This window comes from Salvelinus alpinus, chromosome 30, assembly GCF_045679555.1.
Source record: "Salvelinus alpinus chromosome 30, SLU_Salpinus.1, whole genome shotgun sequence".
NCBI classification, from domain to species: Eukaryota; Metazoa; Chordata; class Actinopteri; order Salmoniformes; family Salmonidae; genus Salvelinus; species Salvelinus alpinus.
The window spans coordinates 44,161,253-44,183,146 of record NC_092115.1 but is presented as its reverse complement, the minus strand read 5'-3'; the positions used below and the strand labels follow the sequence as shown (position 1 = coordinate 44,183,146).

General features: G+C 46.3%; 1 protein-coding gene across 1 annotated transcript; it reads left to right on the top strand.

The window, feature by feature from the left end:
* The first annotated feature begins 6,005 nt into the window (after positions 1-6,005).
* prss56 (serine protease 56) lies at positions 6,006-21,241 on the top strand. Its single transcript, XM_071376541.1, has 14 exons — positions 6,006-6,399; positions 8,378-8,536; positions 8,784-9,038; positions 9,294-9,483; positions 9,734-9,842; positions 10,021-10,177; positions 10,513-10,655; positions 11,465-11,624; positions 11,804-11,992; positions 16,943-17,119; positions 17,464-17,651; positions 17,907-18,447; positions 18,752-18,858; positions 19,093-21,241. Exons 1-14 carry the CDS (start codon positions 6,303-6,305, stop codon positions 19,264-19,266), a joined length of 2,646 nt encoding a protein of 881 aa, XP_071232642.1. The 5' UTR covers positions 6,006-6,302; the 3' UTR covers positions 19,267-21,241.
* Positions 21,242-21,894: the final 653 nt, after the last annotated feature.

Sequence of the window (21,894 nt, the reverse complement as noted above, 5' to 3'; positions counted from 1 at the left end):
TTGTCCTCACCCTAGGGTCTCAAAGTAATTCTTATAGCGAGATCTCAAATGTCCCCGTTGACAGCCTTTACGAAACCTCTCCTTTCTCACGCCACTTACTAACTCATTCACGTTGTTGGTCTTTTTCCCAAAATCCAGCATGCGTTGTTTGGCAGAGAGGTTATGACCGTTATTAGACCCTTGCCCACTGTAGTGTCTTTGTAGAGCTTGTGTGTGTTATGTCAGCACCATGTGTAACCTCCGCTGACCCCTAGGGCAGGAACCACCGCACGCACACACACACAGACCCCAAACCCAATTCTCCAAATACTGGGTTTCTTGTCTCAATGGAGATGTGGATTGGCAAAAGCAAATCCTGTCTAGGCTTCTGCAATGCACTTCTTGTGGCAGTGAGATGTAACCCTTGATTGAGACTGCTGAAGTGGCCGGCTAGAGGAGATGGCTCTGGTAAGTGCGCCTCCAAAACCTCTCCATACGATGTCAGTCATGCCATGATTTAACAGTACATTAATGCACTTTCAAGTTAAGCGTTCTATGGATTTGTGCGTTTTCAATTTTAAGCGAGTGGCTTTGGCTTGATTTAATGTTCTCTGGTGTATTTCAGGTCTAGAGCAGCGGGTGTGCCGTCACAGCAAGAAGAGGCGAGAGAGGTGAGACGCCTGAAAACCACTTGTTTGTCTAGCTGTCCTCTCTCATTTTCCATTTAGTATCTCTCACTTTCCCTTCTAAGACTGCTGACCTCTCTCTTCTTCAACCTTGCTTGCTGGTCTAGCTCTGTGTGGTCAGTGCCACTGACACTGGTAAAAGAGGTATAATACTGAGCGGTAAGACTGGCAAAAAGAAAGGGGGGGGGAGAGGAGGAGAAGGCTACAGTACAGTATGCCCACTCTGGCTAGCCGAGGGGGAGGGATGGGAGGAGCGAGTGAGCGGAAGCCAGATTAATCAAAGGACATCAAAGGGGGATGGAGGGATAGGATGAAAGCGTGCCGACCGTTTGTCCCATGCCATCCCGCTCTGCCTGAGTTGGCTTACAGATCTCAGGGCCATTGTGCCGCGCGGGTGCATGTATGGGGCTGGGACACGACACATACACACTACACTACCAACACAACACTACAAACTTAAAAAACAACACAGACTCACACCATACCAGGGCTGCTAATTAGCAGGGACCTCACGACACGATATTAGATTTGTGTGTGTTGGGTCTATGTTGGGAAATTGTTAGATAGCACTGTTGGAGATAGAAACAAGCATCTCGCTACTCCCGCAATAACATCTGCTTAACACGTGTATGTGACCAATAACATTTGATTTGATTTATCACGATACTTAGGTGCCAGTACTATATTTATTGCGATTCTCACGATTCTTCTATTTGATATTGCGATTTGATGTTCCAAACATATTGCTCACTATATGTCTGCTGCAGAGAGGGAGACGAGAGATAATGAGTTTTGATCAGTCATAATATCGTCCAAAATAATATTGCGATATGTAAATGTTTCGATTCCCCCACAATCACTACACACACACACACACACAAAGTACTCAGAGAGCGGAAAAATTAGCGCTTTCTCTTACACTTACTTACTGTCTCCTTTTTTCCCTCCTTTCTCTCTTTCCATCCCCCAATGTGTGTCTCTCTCACACACCCATTCTCTCTGTTATGCCGCAACTTCAAAGTACAGCCCTCTGATGTTGCCAAAGTCGGCCACTCACTCAAACTGCGGCACAGCCACTCATACACACAGTCGCACACACTTCACACATAGCCAAATCCACAAATGTGGACACACAGTCCTTTTCGGACACACCTGTTGCTGATAGGTGTAAAATCGAGCACACAGCCATGCAATCTCCATAGACAAACATTGGCAGTAGAATGGCCTCCCTGAAAAGCTCAATGACTTTCAACGTGGCACTGTCATAGGATGCCACCTTTCCAACAAGTCAGTTTGTCAAATGTTTGCCTTGCTAGAGCTGCCCCGGTCAACTGTAAGGGCTGTTATTGTCAAGTGGAAAAGTCTAGGAGCAACAACGGTTCAGCCGCGAAGTGGTAGGCCACACAAGCTCACAGAACAGGACCGCTGAAGCTGGTAGCGCATAAAAATCCTCTGTCCTCTGTTGCAACACTCACTACCAAGTTTCAAACTGCCTCTGGAAGCAGCATCAGCACAAGAACTGTTCGCCACGAGCTTCATGAAATGGGTTTCTATGGCCGAGCAGCCATGCGCTAAGATCACCATGCGCAATGCAAAACATCGGCTGGACTGGTGTAAAGCTTGCCGCCATTGGACTCTGGAGCTGTGGAAACGCGTTCTCTGGAGTGATGAATCACTCTTCGCCATCTGGCAGTCCGACGGACGAATCTGGGTTTGGCGGATGCCAGGAGAACGCTACCTGCCCGATTTACATAGTGCCAACTGTAAAGTTTGGTGGATAAGGAATAATGGTCTGGGGCTGTTTTTCATGGTTCGGGCTAGGCCCCTTAGTTCCAGTGAAGGGAAATCTTAATGCTACAGCATACAATGACATTCTAGAGGATTCTGTGCTTCCAACGTTGTAGCAACAGTTTGGGGAAGGCCCTTTCCTGTTTCATAATGACATTGCCCCCGTGCACAAATCGAGGTCCATACAGAAATGGTTTGTCAAGATCGGTGTGGAAGAACTTGACTGGCCTACACAGAGCCCTGACGTCATCCGCATCGAACACCTTTGGGATGAATTGGAACACCGACTGCGAGCCAGGCCTAATTACCCAACATCAGTGCCGACCTCACTAATGCTCTTGTGGCTGAATTGGAAGCAAGTTCCAACATCTAGTGGAAAGCCTTCCCAGAAGAGTGGAGGCTGTTATAGAAACAAAGGGGAACCAACTCCATATTAATGCCCATGATTTTGGAATTAGATGTCTGATGAGCAGGTGTCCACATACAGTTCATTTGGAAAATATTCAGACCCCTTGACATTTTCCACATTTTGTTTACGTTACTAAATGACAAAAAATTTGACTGACATATCACATTTATATAAGTTTCCAGACCCTTTACTCAGTACTTTGTTGAAGCACCTTTGGCAGCGATTATAGGCTTGGGTCTTCTTGGGTATGACGCTACAAGCTTTGCACATATGTATTTGTGGAGTTTCTCCCATTCTTCTCTGCAGATCCTCTCACGCTCTGACAGGTCTTCAGAGATGTTTGATCGGGTTCAAGTCCGGGCTCTGACTGGGCCACCCACGGACATTCAGAGACTTGTCCCGAAGCCACTCCTGCGTTGTCTTGGTTGTGTGCTTAGGGTCGTGGTCCTGTTGGAAGGTGAACCGTCGCCCCAGTCTGAGGTCCTGAGCGCTCTGGAGAATTTTTTTATCAATGATCTCTCTGTACTTTGCTCCGTTCATCTTTCCCTCGATCCTGACTAGTCTCCCAGTCCTTGCTGCAGAAAAACATCCCTGCCATCACCATGCTTCCCTGTAGGGATGGTGCCAAGTTTCCTCCAGACGTGACGCTTGGCATTCAGGCCAAAGAGTTCAATCTTGGTTTTATCAGACCAGAGAATCTTGTCTAAGAGTCCTTTAGGTGCCTATTGGCAAACTCCAAGCAGGCTGTCATGTGCCTTTTTACTGAGGAGTGGCTTCCGTCTGGCTGCTGTACTACAAAGGCCTGATTGGTGGAGGGCTGCAGAGATGGTTGTCCTTCTGGAAGTTTCTCCCATCTCCACAGAGGAACTCTGGAGTTCTGTCAGAGTGACCATTGTGTTTTTGGTCACCTCCCTGACCAAGGCCCTTCTCCCCCGATTGCTCAGTTGGGCTAGGCGGCCAGCTCTAGGAAGAGTCTTGGTGGTTCCAAACTTCTTCCATTTTAAGAATTATGGAGGCCACTGTGTTCTTGAACCTTCAATGCTGCAGACATTTTTGGTTCTTGTCCGCAGATCTGTGCCTCGACACAATCCTGTCTCGGAGTTATATTCTAACCAAATTCAATTGCTAACATTTCGAAAAACCTGTTTTCGCTTTGTCATTATGGGGTATTGTGTTTAGATCGATGAGGAAGAAAATACATTTTAACCATATTAGAATAAGGCTGTAACGTAACAATGTGGATAAAGGGAAGGGTTTTGGTCATGTAGTGTATGTTGTTGGCAGTGTGAACCCTGCCGTCAGCATTGGCCTGTGGGGAGGGTTGCAGCGGCACCCTTTGATGCTGTTCTGCTACTGTAGGAGCCGCGCTGCGTTTCATCGCTCAGCCGCTCACTTGGCTTAAAGATGACTCCAATTTGCGTCCCTCTTTTGGCTTACTGGTGCTTTGTATCTAGACCTCGTTTTATGTGGGTGTCTAGCTAGTGTGACCATAGACCACGTTCTCTCCACTAACAGTCTGTGTGTGGGTGTACAGAACATTGTGTCTGTGTTGGTGGTATGGTCTTCTGTGGTTGCCGTTAGTGTCACATTTTGTTGTCGGTTCTACAAGAACCTGGGTGATGGGTGTCTGAACATCTTGCGATTTTTCAGAGGAAAATTCAAACTTAACACTAAGTTCCAACTTGGAAGTCACTTTGTTTAGAATCAAGATCTGTGTTCTACTCTTGACTTTTATTTGACTTATTTGTATAACCTTATAAATTGGGTTAGGAGTCTTTCCTGGCCATGTGACCTGCGCAGGAAAAAAACCCTGGTTCTTCTATTACAATATGCGTTAGTTCCTCTAGAAAATAACAGGTGCAAACATTTTGTCTAGTACAAATTTAAGTCAGTCTGTCCAAACCAGACGTTATTCTTTCTTTTTCCACATATCCATTCCCCTTTGTGGTTCGTAACAGCTTAGCGCTACAGTGGAACACACACGGTTACATATGCTACCCCCCAATACAGGCAACTTATGTTCCCAGGACCACATTTTGCCCTGAAGTTGGGGTTCAGGTCCAACCCACATTGCATTAAAAATGAAGATGCATACACCTTTTCCTGTTCCCAGATAGAATAGCAGAACGGTTCACAGTACAGTAGAAATATTCGTAAACTGCCCTCACAGATATTGGCTTACTAGTTTTTAGAATATGACGTGTGTGTGTGTATACACAGGTAGTTATGTTAATAACAAAGATAAAGTACAAGATTCGGTTTGATTTAAATCTGGTCTTAATTACATACCGACAGCACATCAAAGAAGAGTCTTCATAACAATCCATGCTGTTTTGGCGACTCATGCTGGAGCTGCAATGCATAGACATACAGCAACAAGTTACCAAGAGTGAAACTTTTTCAATTGAAACCTACCGGTTTGCTACTATAAGACGCAACTTATTAACAACTTATGACGACCACCGTTCTTATAATGTATCTTTATATAACGATTGGTGAGTTCATCTGAGAAAGACAAAAGTGATGTGAACTGACAATATTTTAATGGGGGGGATAAAGGGCTGTAAGTGATCAATGGGGGCGGTGTCCGAGTGATTCCCGGGGGACGGCTTTGAAGTGGGCATCCTCTGAGAGACATCGAGCACAATGCCCTCTTTGACGGGCAGGGAGAATGGCAGACGCTCCTCTCTCTCTTCTCACTGTCCCTCCCCCATCTCTGTCCTCTGCTCTGTCCCTCCCCCCTCTCGCTTTCTCTCATCTCTCTGTCCATGTTCTCTCTCTCTCTCTTTCTTCCTCTCATCTCTCCGTCCCCGTCTCCCTGTCTTCCCTATCTCTCTGTCACTGATACCCCGATTTGCTCAGCCCTTTCACAACATTAACTCTCTCACACAGCCATAGCTCCACAACTAACTCTCCCCCTCCAATGTTAATGAATTCAAACACCCCCCTCCTTGCCTCCAAGCCCCATCACTACACCCCCTCCCTCCTGCCTCCCTCTCCCCCCCCCCTTTTCACAGAACCAAACCTCTTTGTAATTTCCAGCCTTGGCAAGTTGCACTCGATTTGCTGTCACAGTTTTTAATGAATTCAGCTGTTTGTGCATTGGCCATGGGAGCATCTCTCCTCCCTCCCCCACTCTCGCCCCTCCTCCACCTCTCTGGTGTTTCCCGAGGGACTCTATATATACTCCAGACCACTCTACTCCTTCCTATTGTTCCTCTAAGGAAACTTGCAGACAGATGCCCCGCGGCAGCACAGTGTGTGTGGGAGAGTGCAGAGAGACAGCCACGACAGAGACGAGACTCAAGACAATAGCTGGTGCTGCTGGACAGAGACTTTTACTACTACTACTAGCCCATTTCTTCTTCTGTGTTTTTTTGTTCGTTTTTTGTTGTTGTTGTGATATTTCTTTCTCCACCGCTGAGTGGTGATCTGACGGCATGTTGCTGGTGTCACTGCTGCTGATGGCGATGGACTGCTGCCTTGGCGCTCCAGCCGGGAGAGAGGTGTACAGGATGCCTCAGAGTGCTCTGAAAGGTAAAAGGCCATGTCTGCGTGTCATTTAGACAGTGTCTCTTCGTGTCATGCCTTTTTTGCACACGGCAAGGGTTAAGTTTCTCATGTTATTCAGTGAATAGCCAAGAAATTGACATGTCACCTAGTGTGGATGATATAGTCCAGGGTTCCCCCCCCCCCAGGTGCACGTTTTGGTTTTTGCCCTAGCACTACACAGCTGACTCAAATAATCAACTAATCATCCAGCTTTGATCATTTGAATTATCTGGAGCGATTCTGGGGAAACACTGATGTAGAGAGTACATGTACTGTATACGTATATTAGTGGTAGTGCTGACTTTTTCACTTTAATGATGCTTGGTTTTGTCATTCACACTGCACACCGAGTCTGCTGCACTATCCAAGTCTACCGTCGCCACAAGTTGGTGTCACCACAGTTCAGAGGAGCTCGCCTTTATCTGTCTGATCTTGCGCTTGTCACTCGAAGTAAAGTACGATTGTCTTGGTAGTGCGAGGGGGATCTATTCTATGTAGTGTTTTGATCAGACATTCTCTCTGTCCTTGTGAAGGCACGGTTAACTATAGGCCTGTGCAGCAATTTCTCTGAGGTCAAAAGCCTAACCGATACAGATTGGTAAACTGGGTTCACACAGTGAACAGACACTGCTGTATAACATGGTGACATGTTCCAGACGTTAGTGACCGTAGTAAGTCGTTTGGTGTCGGTGTTTTAAAATGATAAAGAACATATGCCATTTAGCAGACACTATTATCCAAAGTGACTTAGTCATGTGTGCATACATTTCAAGTAGGGGTGGTCAGACACTGGAGCCATGCGGCATTGGAAAGCACAAGCGTTACAATTACCCGGATCAGTAGGGGTTTGATAGCAGAATAAGCATAGGATAGATACAACAGTTTGTCAAAGCAGGCTCTAATCCCGTTCACTGCAGAGGTAATCTTGACATCTACATAACGGTGAGTGAATTAGGGGTTTACCGTTGTATCACAGTCAAATGGACCTTGCACATGCAGGCACATATCCAACCAAATCTCATCTTGATGAGTGCAATCACTTACAATACCTCCTTATAAAAGGAATGGATTGGTAACCTTGCTCTCTTCCCTGAGCTTTCCCAGGGCTGTTACAGCAGCTACACTGATCGGCATGAATCCTAAGGGTAGAGATCCCTAGATCTCTTTGGAGGCTGAGTACAGCAAAGCGATGATGATGGCGGCGCAGAGTGCTGAGTGTTTGTAGCGGTTCGAAACAAGGGTTCCAAGAGTGCAGGGTATCTGCCGCCCCTGTCCTGCCAGCCCGTGTCCCCTTTCCTCCATGCTTCGGGCCGTCTCTGCCATCTAATTAAGTCTTCTAATCAGCATTGTCGTTGTTAGCTAGCGGGCTGCCCTGTGATGTGGCGCGCACAGAGGAGGGGCGCGGGGGGCGGCGGCACAATTGAAGTGCGTCCGCACAGCCCTCGCCAGCGTGTTTGTGCGTGAGCTCGCTCCACTAACGCGCTGCCAAAGGGCTCAAAGGAGCATCATGAGAAAAATGGGGCTCCGCACAGTGACACACACACACATAAACGCACTCTGTACTTGCTCTTGCAAGCACACACACAAACACAGAGTGCGGTCTACTACTCCGACTTTCCCACACTCAAGGAATGTGTCAGTCGTGTGCACGTCCTCCGAATGTGCTTCTTATAATTATGTCTCCTCCGAGAGTGCCAAGACAGTGCAATGCACGTTGTCTGAATGACATACAAACCTGTCATAATGCCCTAACAGTATAAGACCATGTAAATGCAGTCTCAACTGTTCTGAGTAGTCTAAAGATGTGCATTTATGTGTCCTAGTGCTGAGAGTCACATTGCTGACTTTCTACTGTTCATTTCAGCACTGACCGTTTGCTGTTGGTCGTACTGTTCTTCAAGTTTACCCAGCTCACATATCCCTTTCTCGCTCCATCTCTCTTCTCTTGTCTCTCTCTCTGTAGCTCTATCGGACCGGGGTACTGTGGTTCTGGAGGCAGCGTTGACCAGTGCTCTGTCGGCTCTGGAGCTGGCAATGTCGGAGCGGAGTCAGGCCGAGGCAGTCTGTAGAGACTGTGTACCCTGTCTCTTTCAGGACTGCGGACAGCGCTCCGGACCCTGCTGTAAGGAAACATCCATAGCTTTTATCTCTCTCTTCCCATCACCCATGTGACAACATGAGGCTAGGTCTTAAGAGTGTTTTAATGTCTCGTTGTACTGATTTTGTGTAAGTGGATACAGAACGTTTGATGGCGTTTAAAGAAGTTCATAACAATCACACAAGATGAGAATAAGTGTTCGTACATGGTGCCATTTAATCATTGTGGTTATAATCGTGGCCTCATCTCTACTTCCTCTTCCTCTTTACAGCCTCTCTGGACGGCACATTGGCTGAGCCCAGCTGTGATGTCATTACCAAGGCTCAGAAAGTCCCGGAGGAGGGCGAGCGGAGCTGGGCGCTGAGCCAGGCATGTGGGTACTACCGGCGGCGGTGCCCGCCGGGCGAAACAGAGAAGGAGGCTTGTGTGAGGATCATGGGCGAGAGCTGCAGTGCCCGCGTGCTCCAGTGTAGCCTCCTGAACACCATGCAGAACCTGGAGCCTGCCACACAGACACGCATACAGGGTGGGTGAGCAACACACACAATTTGCACTCTATTGGGTTGTATTCATTAGGGCACACCGTAGAAAAACGTTTTGCAATGTAAAATGAAAAATAAGTGTTTCTTATTGGACAAGTTCCAGTAGTAGTACATCTCTGTTTCAGTGGGTTTTCTTTGGTGCCTAATGAATATGAACCTGAGTTCTGTATTACTTTCTGCTGATTGAAAATGTGGAACTCTTCGGAACCCCCCTAACTCTCCCCCCTCTTTCCCAGCAGCAGTGTGTGGCCAGAGGCTGTCGGCGGTGCAGAACGTGACCCAGCCCCGCTCCCGTATTGTGGGGGGTTCCCCAGCCCCCCCTGGCAGCTGGCCCTGGCTGGTCAACCTGCAGCTGGACGGAGGGCTGATGTGTGGAGGGGTGCTGGTGGACAGCTCCTGGGTGGTGACCGCCGCCCACTGCTTCGCTGGGTAAGTGTGTAAGTGTGGGTCCTTTTTGTACTGGTTGTTTGGTACTGGTTGTTAAATGGAGAGAGTGTGACACATCTCTTCTAATTTTGTCTCTCTGAATGTTTTCCCTCAGAGTAAAAAGTTTCGCATAATTGACCTTATCCCTCTCCCTCTCTTTCTCTTTCTCTCTCTCTTACTCTCCCTCTTTCTCTCTCTTTCTTTCTTTCTCTCTTTCTTTCTCTCACTCTCTCTGTGTGTTTCTCTACTGTAGCAGTCGCAGTGATAGCTCCTGGACAGCTGTGGTGGGAGAGTTTGATATCACCAAGACCGACCCTGACGAGCAGGTGCTCAAGGTCAACCGCATCATCTCCCATCCCAAGGTGTGTGTTTCTCATACGTGTTTTCTTACTGTGCATCCTGCCTTCAGAGCTGCGTCTATACTACAGTGTGAGTGTTGCGGCACCTCCTTGTTCTCCGAAGATCACATGTTCCCGGCTAGAGCAATGTCAAACGCGTTAGTCAATCAACTTAATCAATCCCCCCTCCACCTCTGTGCAGTTCAACCCCAAGACGTTTAACAACGACATAGCGCTGGTGGAGCTGACGTCTCCGGCGGTCCTGTCGGACCGCGTGACCCCTGTGTGTCTGCCATCAGGTCTGGAACCGCCTACTGGCAGCCCCTGTCTGGTGGCCGGCTGGGGCTCCCTCTACGAAGGTACAGCTATTATTTTAACCGTCATTAATATATGATTAATTCACCAAAGACGTGTGGCGCGATCTTAAGATGAATGCACTATAACTGTAAGTTGCTCTGGATAAGTAAATGTGAGCGACAATACAACTCTATATATCACACTGTGTTACAAAGTTGTCTGTTTCTCAAGTAACTTTCTTGGGCCAGGTTATTTACATGCGTAGGGTTATAGACCTCATTTGTATAGAGAAGCAAATGCATTGACTTAAGGAAGTGACTAAATGGAACTTTGTTTGGAAGCCATCACACACAGTATGAGATGTACTCATTGAACTACTTCCTGTCTATCACCTCAGATGGTCCTTCAGCTGACGTGGTGATGGAGGCTAAGGTTCCTCTGCTGCCTCAGAGCACCTGTAAGAGCTCCCTGGGCAAGGAGCTGGTCACCAACACCATGCTGTGTGCCGGATACCTCTCTGGGGGCATCGACTCCTGCCAGGTGGGTGGTACTGCTGTATCAATGGACTGAGATTAAGATCATGTCATGCCCAGGTCCCTTCCTAACATTGGACTGACTCGGAGTAATGAGATTTATGATTTAAGATTGTCTTTGCGTTTGTTTAAATGTATTCAAAATGTCCTCCAGAGCTTTGCTCCTGTGCATTTTATATTGTGATGAGTGAGGTCCTCTGGTGTTCAGTTGGTAGAGAGCATAGCGCTTACAATGACAGGATAGTGGGTTCGATTCCCGGGACCACCCATACGTGAAAAATGTATGCAGGGCATGCATGACTGTTAAGGTGTCAGCATGCTTCAGTTCGGCTGGCGCCTAATGGTACTCGTCTATGCGAACCAAACCCTTAAATTCGGACTATTTTGAGGAAGTGTATTATCTAAGAAATCTGTCATTCATTTTTACTGTGTTGTGCAATTTTCCATCTAAGATGTTGGTGCAAAATAAAAATGTTGCATGAAAACGGGGCGTCTCTCGTTGAATGACGAGACAAAGACTTATTGAAGAATCCCTACTGTTGACCAATCACTGACGAAGGGGCGTATACTTCCTCTACTGTCTCCGGCTTGCCTCCCCCAAAAAATGTTGTGTGCTCGAACAGCCGGAAAAGTCAAAAACGAACAAAAACATCACAAAATGTCATCATAATATATGCACAAACTCTTCCTTACTGTTTTGTCTGGGAAGCATGCGGACGCCTTAAATCGCTTTGGATCAAAGTGCCTGCTGAATGGCAGATTTATGAGTTTATAGCGGGTGTACTTCATAGTTGTAATACTGTCTGTGTCCTGTAGGGGGATTCTGGAGGCCCTCTGATCTACCAGGACCGTATGTCAGGTCGCTTCCAGCTGCACGGCATCACGTCCTGGGGAGACGGCTGTGGGGAAAAGGGCAAACCTGGGGTCTACACACGGGTCAGCGCCTTCTCCGATTGGATACTCGCTGAGATACAAAGTAACTCTTTTTTTTGAAGCATCATCATTTTTTGAAGACACTATGCTTTGCCATGCATTTAAATTATTGGTTCTAAAGCTTTTTGAAGTGAAACATTTTAAAACATATTACGTATCCTGATGTGAATCGTGATACAGTACTGAACCAGCAATCTAACATTCCCTCCCTGGTTTACCCAGAGTCCTTTGGGAGTCGGGAGCCGACGTGTCCTGAGCTGCTGAAGACATCGGAGCTGTCGGAGGAGCAGCAGAGGTCGGAGTTCGTCTCTCTGTGTCGCTTCTACGCCCAGACCTGCCCCCCCAGCCAGGGGGCCGCCGCCTGCAACCGCCTCGTCGAGGAGAAATGTCGCAGCCGCTTCAAGAAGTGCCGTAAGTGTTTGACTTGTAACGTTCACAGCCATTTTTTGCTGTGAAGTGAGCAGGAGGACCATGAACTCTCAACTGCCCTATGTTTAGTGCATTAAAAATGAACCAACCCCTATCTTGCAGGGTTATTCAACCGGGGATCTGTGTATATGTATGTATATATACAGTACTGTGCAAAAGTTTCAGGCAGGTGTGAAAAAATGCTGTGAAGTAAGAATGCTTTCAAAAATAGATATGATAATAGGTTATATTTATCAAAAAAACTAAATGTTTATTTTTATTTTACCGTTATTTTACCAGGTAAGTTGACTGAGAACACGTTCTCATTTGCAGCAACGACCTGGGGAATAGTTACGGGGGAGAGGAGGGGGATGAATGAGCCAATTGTACACTGGGGATTATTAGGTGACCGTGATGGTTGAGGGCCAGATTGGGAATTTAGCCAGGACACCGGGGTTAACACCCCTACTACTTACAATAAGTGCCATGGGATCTTTAATGACCTCAGAGAGTCAGGACACCCGTTTAACGTCCCATCCGAAAGACGGCACCCTACACAGAGCAGTGTCCCCAATCACTGCCCTGGGGCATTGGGATCTTTGTTTAGACCAGAGGAAAGAGTGCCTCCTACTGGCCCTCCAACACCACTTCCAGCAGCATCTGGTCTCCCATCCAGGGACTGACCAGGACCAACCCTGCTTAGCTTCAGAAGCAAGCCAGCAGTGGTATGCAGGGTGGTATGCTGCTGGCAATAAAAGTGAGTGAAGAGAAGAAAAATCTATATCAAATCATTATTTGGTGTGACCACCCTTTGCCTTCAAACCAGCATCAATTCTTCTAGGTACAGTTTTTGAAGGAACTCGGCAGGTAGGTTTGCCCAAACATCTTGGAGAACTAACCACAGTTATTCTGTGGATTCAGGCAGCCTCAAGTGCTTCATGTAATCCCAGACAGACTCGATGATGTTGAGATCAGGGCTCTGTGGGGGCCATACCATCACTTCCAGGACTCCTTGTTCTTCTTTACGCTGTATGTTTGGAGTCGTTGTCATGCTGCAGAATACATTTGGGGCCAACCAGATGCCTCCCTGATGGTATTGCATGATGGATAAGTATCTGCCTGTACTTCTCAGCATTGAATTGATGATCATTTCTTAATTCTAACCAAATCCCCAACTCCATTTCCAGAAATGCAGCCCCAAACTTGCAAGGAACCTCCACCATGCTTCACTGTTGCCTGTAGACACTCATTTGTGTTCCGCTTTCCAGCCCTTCAGCGAACAACCTGCCTTCTGCTACGGCCAAATATTTCAAAGCACCTGCTGCCATTTTTCTGCACCCCAGTTCCTGTGTTTTCGTGCATATTTGAGTCGCTTGGCCTTGTTTCCACGTCAGAGGTATGGTTATTTGGCTGCAAGTCTTCCATGAAGGCCGCTTCTGACCAGACTTCTCAGGACAGTAGATGGGTGTACCAGGGTCCCGCTGTTTTCATGCCAATTCTGAGCTGATGGCACTGCTGGACATCTTCCGGTTGCAAAGGGAAGTAAGCATGATGCGTCTTTCATCTGCTGCAGTAAGTTTCCTTGGCCGAACGCTGCGTCTACTGTACTCAACGTTGCCCGTTTCTTTGTGCTTCTTCAAAAGAGCTCGGACAGCACATCTGGAAACCCCTGTCTGCCTTGACATTTCTGCCTGGGAGAGACCTTGCTGATGCAGTATAACTACCCTGTGTCTTGTTGCTGTGCTCAGTCTTGCCATGGTTTACTGTCAAAAGTCGTACAACATCTTCAGCAACCTCGCCTTGTTAGCTGAGTTTGGCAGTTCCTCGCCCAGTTTTATCCCTCCTACACAGCTGTTTCTGTTTCAGTTAATGATTGTGTCTCAACCTACATATTGAATTGATGATCATTAGGACCTGTTTGGTATAATTGTTTAATCATACACCTGACGGTATGCCTACAAAATCCCTGACTTTGTGCAAGTATACCTACAAGAATTGACGGCCAAGGGTGGTCACACAATATGGATTTGATTTCGATATTTCTTCTGTTCACTCACTTTGCATTTAGTTAATTGATAAATATAATCTATTAACATGTCTATTTTTGAAAGCATTCTTACTTTACAGAATTGTTTCACACCTGCCTAAAATCTTTGCAGGGTACTGTGTGTATACAGTGCATTCAGAAAGTATTCAGACCCCTTGACTATGGTAGAGAGTCTGGCCACTCTACCATAGAGGCCTGATTGGTGGAGTGCTGCGGAGATGGTTGTCCTTCTGGAAGGTTCTCCCATCCCCACAGAGGAACTTTGGAGCTTTGTCAGTGAGAATCGGGTTCTTGGTCACCTCCCTGACCAAGGCCCTTCTCCCCTGATTGCTGAGTTTGGCCGGGTGGCCAGCTCTAGGAAAAGTCTTGGTGGTGCCAAACTTCTTCCATTTAAGAATGATGGAGGCCACTGTGTTCTTGCGGACCTTCAATGCTGCAGACATTTTTTGGTACCTTTCCCCAGATCTGTGCCTCAATACAATCCTGTCCTTCGATCTCTACGGAGAATTCCTTTAAACTCATGGCTTGGTTTTTGCTCTGACATGCACTGTCCAATTGTGGGACCTTATATAGACAGGTGTGTGCCTATCCAAATCATATCCAATCAATTGAATTTACCACAAGTGGACTCCAAACAAGTTGTAGAAACTTCTCAAGGATGATCAATGGAAACAGGATGCACCTGAGCTCAATTTCAAGTCTCATAGCAAAAGGTCTGAATACTTATGTAAATAAGGTATTTTTGTTTTTTACTTTTTAACAATTTGCAAAAAAAATCTAAACCTTTTTTAGCTTTGTTATCATGGCGTATTGTGGGTATTTTTTATTTATTTATTTAATCAATTTTAGAATTAGGCTGTAACGTAACATGTGGAAAAAGGAAACGGGTCTGAATACTTTCCGAATGCACTGTATGTACAGTACCGGTCAAGTTTGGACACACCTACTCATTCAAGGGTTTTCCTTTATTTTTAATAATTTCTACATTGTAGAATAATAGTGAAGACATAAAAACTATGAAATAACACATATGGAATCATGTAGTAACCAAAAAAGTGTTTAAAATTGAGATTCTTCAAAGTAGCCACCCTTTGCACACTAGGCATTCTCTCAACCAGCTTCACTTGGAATGCTTTTCCAACAGTCTTGAAGGAGTTCCCACATATGCTGAGCACTTGTTGGCTGCTTTTTCTTTACTCTGCGGTCAAACTCATCCCAAACCATCTCAATTGGGTTGTGGTCGGGTGATTGCGGAGGCCAGGTCATCTGATGCATCACTCTCCTTCTTGGTCTAATAGCCCTTACCCAACCTGGAGGTGTTTTGGGTCATTGTCCTGTTGAAAAACAAATGATAGTCCCACTAAGCGCAAACCAGATGGGATGACGTATCGCTGCAGAATTCTGTGGTAGCCATGCTGGTTAAGTGTGCCTTGAATTCTAAATAAATCACTGACAGTGTCACCAGCAAAGCACCTCCAAACGGTCACACCTCCTCCTCCATGCTTCATGGTGGGAACCACACATGCAGAGATCATCTGGTCACTTACTCTGCGTCTCACAAAGACGCGGCGGTTGCAACCAAAAATCTCAAATTTGGACTCATCAGACCAAAGGACAGATTTCCACCGGTCTAATGTCCATTGCTCGTGTTTCTTGGCCCAAGCAAGTCTCTTCTTCTTACTGGTGTCCTTTAGTAGTGGTTTCTTTCCAGCGGTCTCTTCTGAACAGTTGATGTTGAGATGTGTCTGCTTGTTGAGCTCTGTGAAGCATTTATTTGGGCTGCAATTTCTGAGGCTGGTAACTCTAATGAACGTATCCTCTGCAGCAGAGGTAACTCTGGGTCTTTCCTGTGGCAGTCCTCATGAGAGCCAGTTTCATCATAGCGCTTGATGGTTTTTGAGACTGCACTTGAAGAAACTTTCAAAGTTCTTGAAATGTTCCGCACTGGGGCCTCCCGGGTGGCACAGTGGTCTAGGGCACTGCATCGCAGTGCTAGCTGCGCCACCAGAGTCTCTGGGTTCGCGCCCAGGCTCTGTCGCGACCGGGAGGTCCGTGGGGCGACGCACAATTGGCATAGCGTCGTCCGGGTTAGGGAGGGTTTGACCGGTAGGGATATCCTTGTCTCATCGCGCTCCAGCGACTCCTGTGGCGGGCCGGGCGCAGTGCGCGCTAACCAAGGGGGCCAGGTACACGGTGTTTCCTCCGACACATTGGTGCGGCTGGCTTCCGGGTTGGAGGCGCGCTGTGTTAAGAAGCAGTGCGGCTTGGTTTGGTTGTGCTTTCGACCTTCGTCTCTCCCGAGCCCGTATGGTAGTTGTAGCGATGAGACAAGATAGTAATTACTAGCGATTGGATACCACGAAAATTGGGGAGAAAAGGGGGTAAAAAATAAAAAATGCTGAAAATAATTTGAATTTCAGTATGCATCCTGAATTGACTGGGATTTCAATGGAATTGACCCCAACCCTGTGGCTAACCTTTGTGTAAACAGCTGCTCTTAGCGATACAATTTAGCGTTACCTTTCTAGCTAATAGGCTATGTTAGAGTTTACTCTTCCTCTTTCAATTGTAATGTTGGGATGTCAAAATAATGAACTATCTACCAAATCTATTCATTTGTAAATGTTGCTTCTCCTTGCCATTATCATTCACCTGATACGACAAGATGTGAGATTTGTTTGTTGTTGTTGCTAACGTATGATGGTGGGTTGCCAGTTTGCCTGGGATGGGGTCCGTGGGCAAGAACAGTTTGAAGACTATTGTATAAAGCAATAATGGAGATACTGTTGTTGCAGTGGAGATGGATATTGGATCTTGTAATGAGCTCATCCTCAGCGGATTTCTCAGATGACTCATGTCTCTCGCTGGTCTTTACATAATGTATCCTTGATTTCTCCTCTCTTCAGAGTTGCGTTCGTTCCTGCAGACCCTGCTGGACTTGCTCCAGAGAGCAGAGGACTATATCAGAGACAAGGTAGACCTGACCTTCTTCACCCAGACCCTGCCTCAACTGGTGGAACACATCTACAGTACAGCCTTCACCGCCAAGGAGAGGGAGAGGAGGGAGATCCCACAGGAAACAGGTACAACACAGGCAGCCCACTACTGTACCCTTTCTAGCCCCCTCGTACCCTCCATTCCTCCCCGTTCTGTTAATCACCTACATTCATCTTATCCCCTACCTCCACACACCCTACTACTCCACATCACAGTACTGTAACCCCCTACACCCCTGCTACCACCACAACAACCCCATTCCTCCTCAAAACCATGTCCAAAAACACAATCTTCCCGACACAGCCTACCTTAGCTTTTTCTATAGGTAGTAATGCTATTCATTAATAGTATGTATGTATTATATTATTCATACAGAAGTGTGTGTCACATGGCCATTGTATGTGTCTAACAGGGGTATTATTTATTAAAGAACAGGTATGGGGTGCTGTCCGGTCAGGGTCAGAGGAAACTGGTCCTGAGTTGTTCCAGAAGGTAGGCCCCCTGGTGGCTGACTGGGAGAACTACCTCAGGGGCATCGCTGTGGAGTTGGACACACAGACACACGGACAGACAGACGGCTCCAAACCCCTGAGCCAAGAAGAGAGTCTTTTCCTCCAGGTAGGCCATAGTGAACTCAACTCTTCAACACTTTGTAAAGGTCATTTTCAGTCACTTTGTCTATCTTTATGATCCTCTCCCAGTTGACCACTGGCTTATATGAGACTGTGTTGTACTCTTACTTTATATTCAGTAGCTATATCAACACTACAGTTTGCTTTACTGGTGTACTATGCTATGCTGTTGCTGTACGTTAATGTTAGTCTGTGCTTTACTATACCCTTTTTTCAACCCTCTTTATGATGTCATTTCCAGGCAGAGGACCCCTCTCTGCATCAGCTAGAGGGGAAGTACCAGACCATCATCTCAGCCTTACACTCCAAACTGGACTCCAGACCTGCTCCTCCAATCCTGCACCTGAATACAGCCCTCCTCCAGGAAAACTCTCCCAACATTCATGCTGTTCCCACTGAAGAGTCGCCCTCCTCATTCCCCCTTCAGGGGTCAGAGTCGCTCACAGCCCTCATCAGTGAAATCCGGAAATTTGGGACACAGAATGAAATGGCGACAGAAGATGCAGAAATGAGTGTAACATCTTTTGAAGAGGACACATTTTCTGATCCAACACCAGTCAGTTCAATAGAGACTACAGATTGGCTTAACGGAGCTGTGACCGAGCAGACATCCTTACAGCGCCTGTTCCCGTCTCTGTCCACCATCGGCAGCACCATGTCTCCCGTAGCAACGACCTTTGACTCCAGACAGACTCTACTTCCTGGTTCTCCCTCCCTCCAGCTGTCCCTCGACCACCGGAGACGCAGGAGTCTCCGCAAGAGGCAGATCCCTGGGGTTAAAGGTACGTGTCACAGCTAGTACTGTATGTCTGTACTGTATGTGTCTGTGATGGTAAGATGGAACAACTCAGTAATCAACAGTGTCACATTATTACGACCCTGATTTTGTTTTTTATTTTTCTGACCATGTGACATGACTAGGAAACACTCTGGGCCCTAGATAGACTAAACATAAGGCTTGGAGTTTTTCCTGGGCAGGTCACGTGGGCAGGAGAAACCCCTAGCCCCACTCATAGCATGTGTATATGTTAACATTATCAGTGTTGGATATTAGCAACATAATAATAGGTTGTGGGTGTTTGACAGCTTGTCCAGGAGTAGCAGAGTCCACCCAGCAAGTGAGTGGTATCAGAGACACATACAAGTGGATCCTGGGCATACCCACCAAGAACCTCCACATGAACTTCCAGGAGGTGAGTTTATCTCTGCACAGCAATATTTACAAGGTCTATTTATAAGGGACATAATTATGTAGATATTGGGATTGTGCATGTTATGTCAGACAAGTCAACTCAAACCAATCAGACTTTTTCCATCACTTTTTCTCTATTCAAGTAATGTGTTACTGTGTTACTGTCATCATGTCCTGTGTTGTTGACCAACGTCCCTCTCTCTCACACTCTCTTTCTCCTCCTCCTCCTCCTCAGTTGCTGGTGGACCTGAGCTCTAAGAACGATCGGGGTCTGTACGAGGCTCGGGTCAGGGCGGTGGTGGGGGGTCGACCTCTGACCTTCTACAGCCTGGTGGGTCTGGAGAATGAGTCCTTCTACCGTAGCATGCCGCGCATCATTGCGCTGGCTCTGGATGCTCTCAAAACGTAAACGACATCAACTTCAACAAAAACGAACACGCGTCAAAGACTCGGTGGCTCAGCGAAGGTCGAGTCAGCTGGTGGTGGCAGAGACCAGAGAGGGGGAACGAACCCAGTGGGACCTTGAAACTGGCGACTGCTCATTCAGATGGGAGGCGAAAGGACAGGCACTGGGCATTCTAGGAGACCTAAACATTAGGAATGTAACAACTCACCAATACACATCAGGTCCGGTTCAAATGTTGTAAGATGCGAGTGCGTCAAGTTTATTGGTGGGCGGGAGCTCAAACTGATCCAAATGACGTATGCGTCGGTCAGAAAACCCATTTTTAAAATGTTCCAAATTGACAGTTAACTGTTTTTGACTTTATATAGTGTTATTCCGGGGGGGAAACACTGATTAATGCGTCCTCCTTCAGTTCAGTAGCCTATCAAACTTTTTTTATGACATAACTGCGTATGAGTGTGAGATAGCAACTGTGCGTACAGTGCTGGAGACGGCTGCTCCCGCCAACGCGAGGTTGATCTAGTTGTTCTAATGGGCTATTCGTACATCTGCATTCAGATGCTTGTAATGGCTTTCACAATGTCAAATCATAGGCTTTATTAGTTGAGTGACAACAAACGTAATTTGGGTCATTTCGGGTCACTGTTACCAAATGAGCTGTAGAAAGTAGTTTTTTTTTTTTTACTCGAGTTGTGTCGCCTACCGGAATGGATGCAACTCACATCCAACTGCTGATTTTGGGTTTTCAATCATTCAGATTTCATTTAATAGTTCAGGTTCACTATAAGAAATAGTTTTGGTAGTTTTGCTTCAAACAGTCGGTGTATTTGGTCATTTCAACATGAACAGGGTATGTTCATTAAGGACGGAAATACGTTTTGCCAGCTGCGCATGGTTGCGTTCATTCATTGGTCGGAATGGAGAAGCTCTCCATAAAACTCCAAATGGTCTAAACCATTCCCTTTTGAGACGGGGTAAAATACAAACCTGCATTATGTAAATTGGCTAAATGCCATGCTAATTTCTAAAGATAAATGTTGACATGGTACTAGCTCGAAACATGTTTAATCTGCAAAAAATGACAAGTTAATCAGTGGGCGATGGTGATGTCAGAGAAAAAGTGGTGGGAGAAAAAGCATACATTTCCCCACTCCTAATCTGATAGTGGGGTGGTAGATGCTCAGTCTGCTCAGGTGCCTACACACACACACACACACTGAGGGCCACTCAGTTTAGAGAAGTCATCTCAGAGAGGGCCAGCTTCCCATCAGCAGCAGTTATTAATTAAAAATGGAAAATGAATGTGTTCAATGCAACAGCGAAAAAAGTGCATTGAACCGAATTGCATCAATTCGTTTCCCTAATCAAACCAAACGTATCGTTCCTGTATTGTACTGGGGCCAATGTGTCCAAATGCGTATCAAATCGTCCGCGCAAATGGGCGCAAGTGTACGCGTGCACACACACAGTGTGTGACTCTGCTGGCAAGCGCTGAAGAACAGAGACAGGAGAGTGACATTACAATATGACATCATGTCAACCCACCTGAGAGCCTGACCTCTATATGTACACACAGCCCTGAATGTATTGGACCATCCTGCCTAGCAACCATTCATGGAGATTAGTTGTTTTTTTACATGGCTGGCTTATCGCAGTGAGACAGCCATAGAAGTAGATAGAGAACTCATTTTTGTATCTGTGCCATTAAAATGGTGGAAGCCCTCAATGGCGATGGCCATGCTAAAACGGGTTATATCCATGTGTCTATCTCTATGGACGCAACCCTTTCTAGTTTTTGAGCCTGTATAAATAAGTTATTCAAAATGTTTGTTTTTCTGCAAAAGGTTGAGCCTCTTGTGAAGCAAGCAGACTGTAGGCCCCTTCATACTGTACATTGGTATATTATTTTTCGTTGCTATATTTATTTGTATAGAGAACTGCTTTGTATTTTTCTAATAAAATATCAAGAAAATTGTTATTATTCTATCTGTAGTGCTTGGTTATATATTCTATGCCTGGTGACGTGCACAGAGAATCGTTGTCCTCATTTCAACTCGGATTCATTCATTTGTAAAAAAATATATATAAAATAAGGTCCTATTGGTCAGATAATAGGTTGAATTATATTATGTAAAGGGAACACACTCACTTATTTTGTCCATCTACACTAAAGCAGAATAAGTAATGACCCTTGACCCCAATCTTCTCTGTTGAACTCCGACTCATTAACATTAGCTTTTCTGTCAACACAGCAGCTGCTCTGATCCATGATGGGGGGTTGGGTCTTAGGGTAACAATCAACCCCACTCCTCTCCACTCTGAGTCTCCTAACTCTTCACCTCTCTCTCTCTCTCTCACCGTTATCCCTATTCCCAGACATAGAGCTGAGATTGTCTTTCAGGTCTGACATGATGATTTGAGGATTTTGTATACACACTATCTACAAGCAATTGTTTTGAATGACCAAAAGACGAACGATAACTTGGTTTCCAGACTAACTGTTTACAGATGAGATGTTACCCTGGTGGGAGACATTTGGGTAATGATGGTGGTTGGGGAAAGGAATGGCTCAGACTCGCTTTTGTGAGGACGTTGCCTCGAGTCAAAATGGATGTTGAGCCATTCAAGATT

What these genes read in the sequence shown, in the direction of transcription:
- prss56 (XM_071376541.1), top strand. Translation starts at nt 6,303, where the DNA reads ATGTTGCTGGTGTCACTGCTGCTGATGGCGATGGACTGCTGCCTTGGC. An exon ending in GCCTCAGAGTGCTCTGAAAG is followed by an intron (nt 6,400 to 8,377) that starts GTAAAAGGCCAT and finishes CTCTCTCTGTAG; the next exon opens with CTCTATCGGACCGGGGTACT. An exon ending in TCCACATGAACTTCCAGGAG is followed by an intron (nt 18,859 to 19,092) that starts GTGAGTTTATCT and finishes CCTCCTCCTCAG; the next exon opens with TTGCTGGTGGACCTGAGCTC.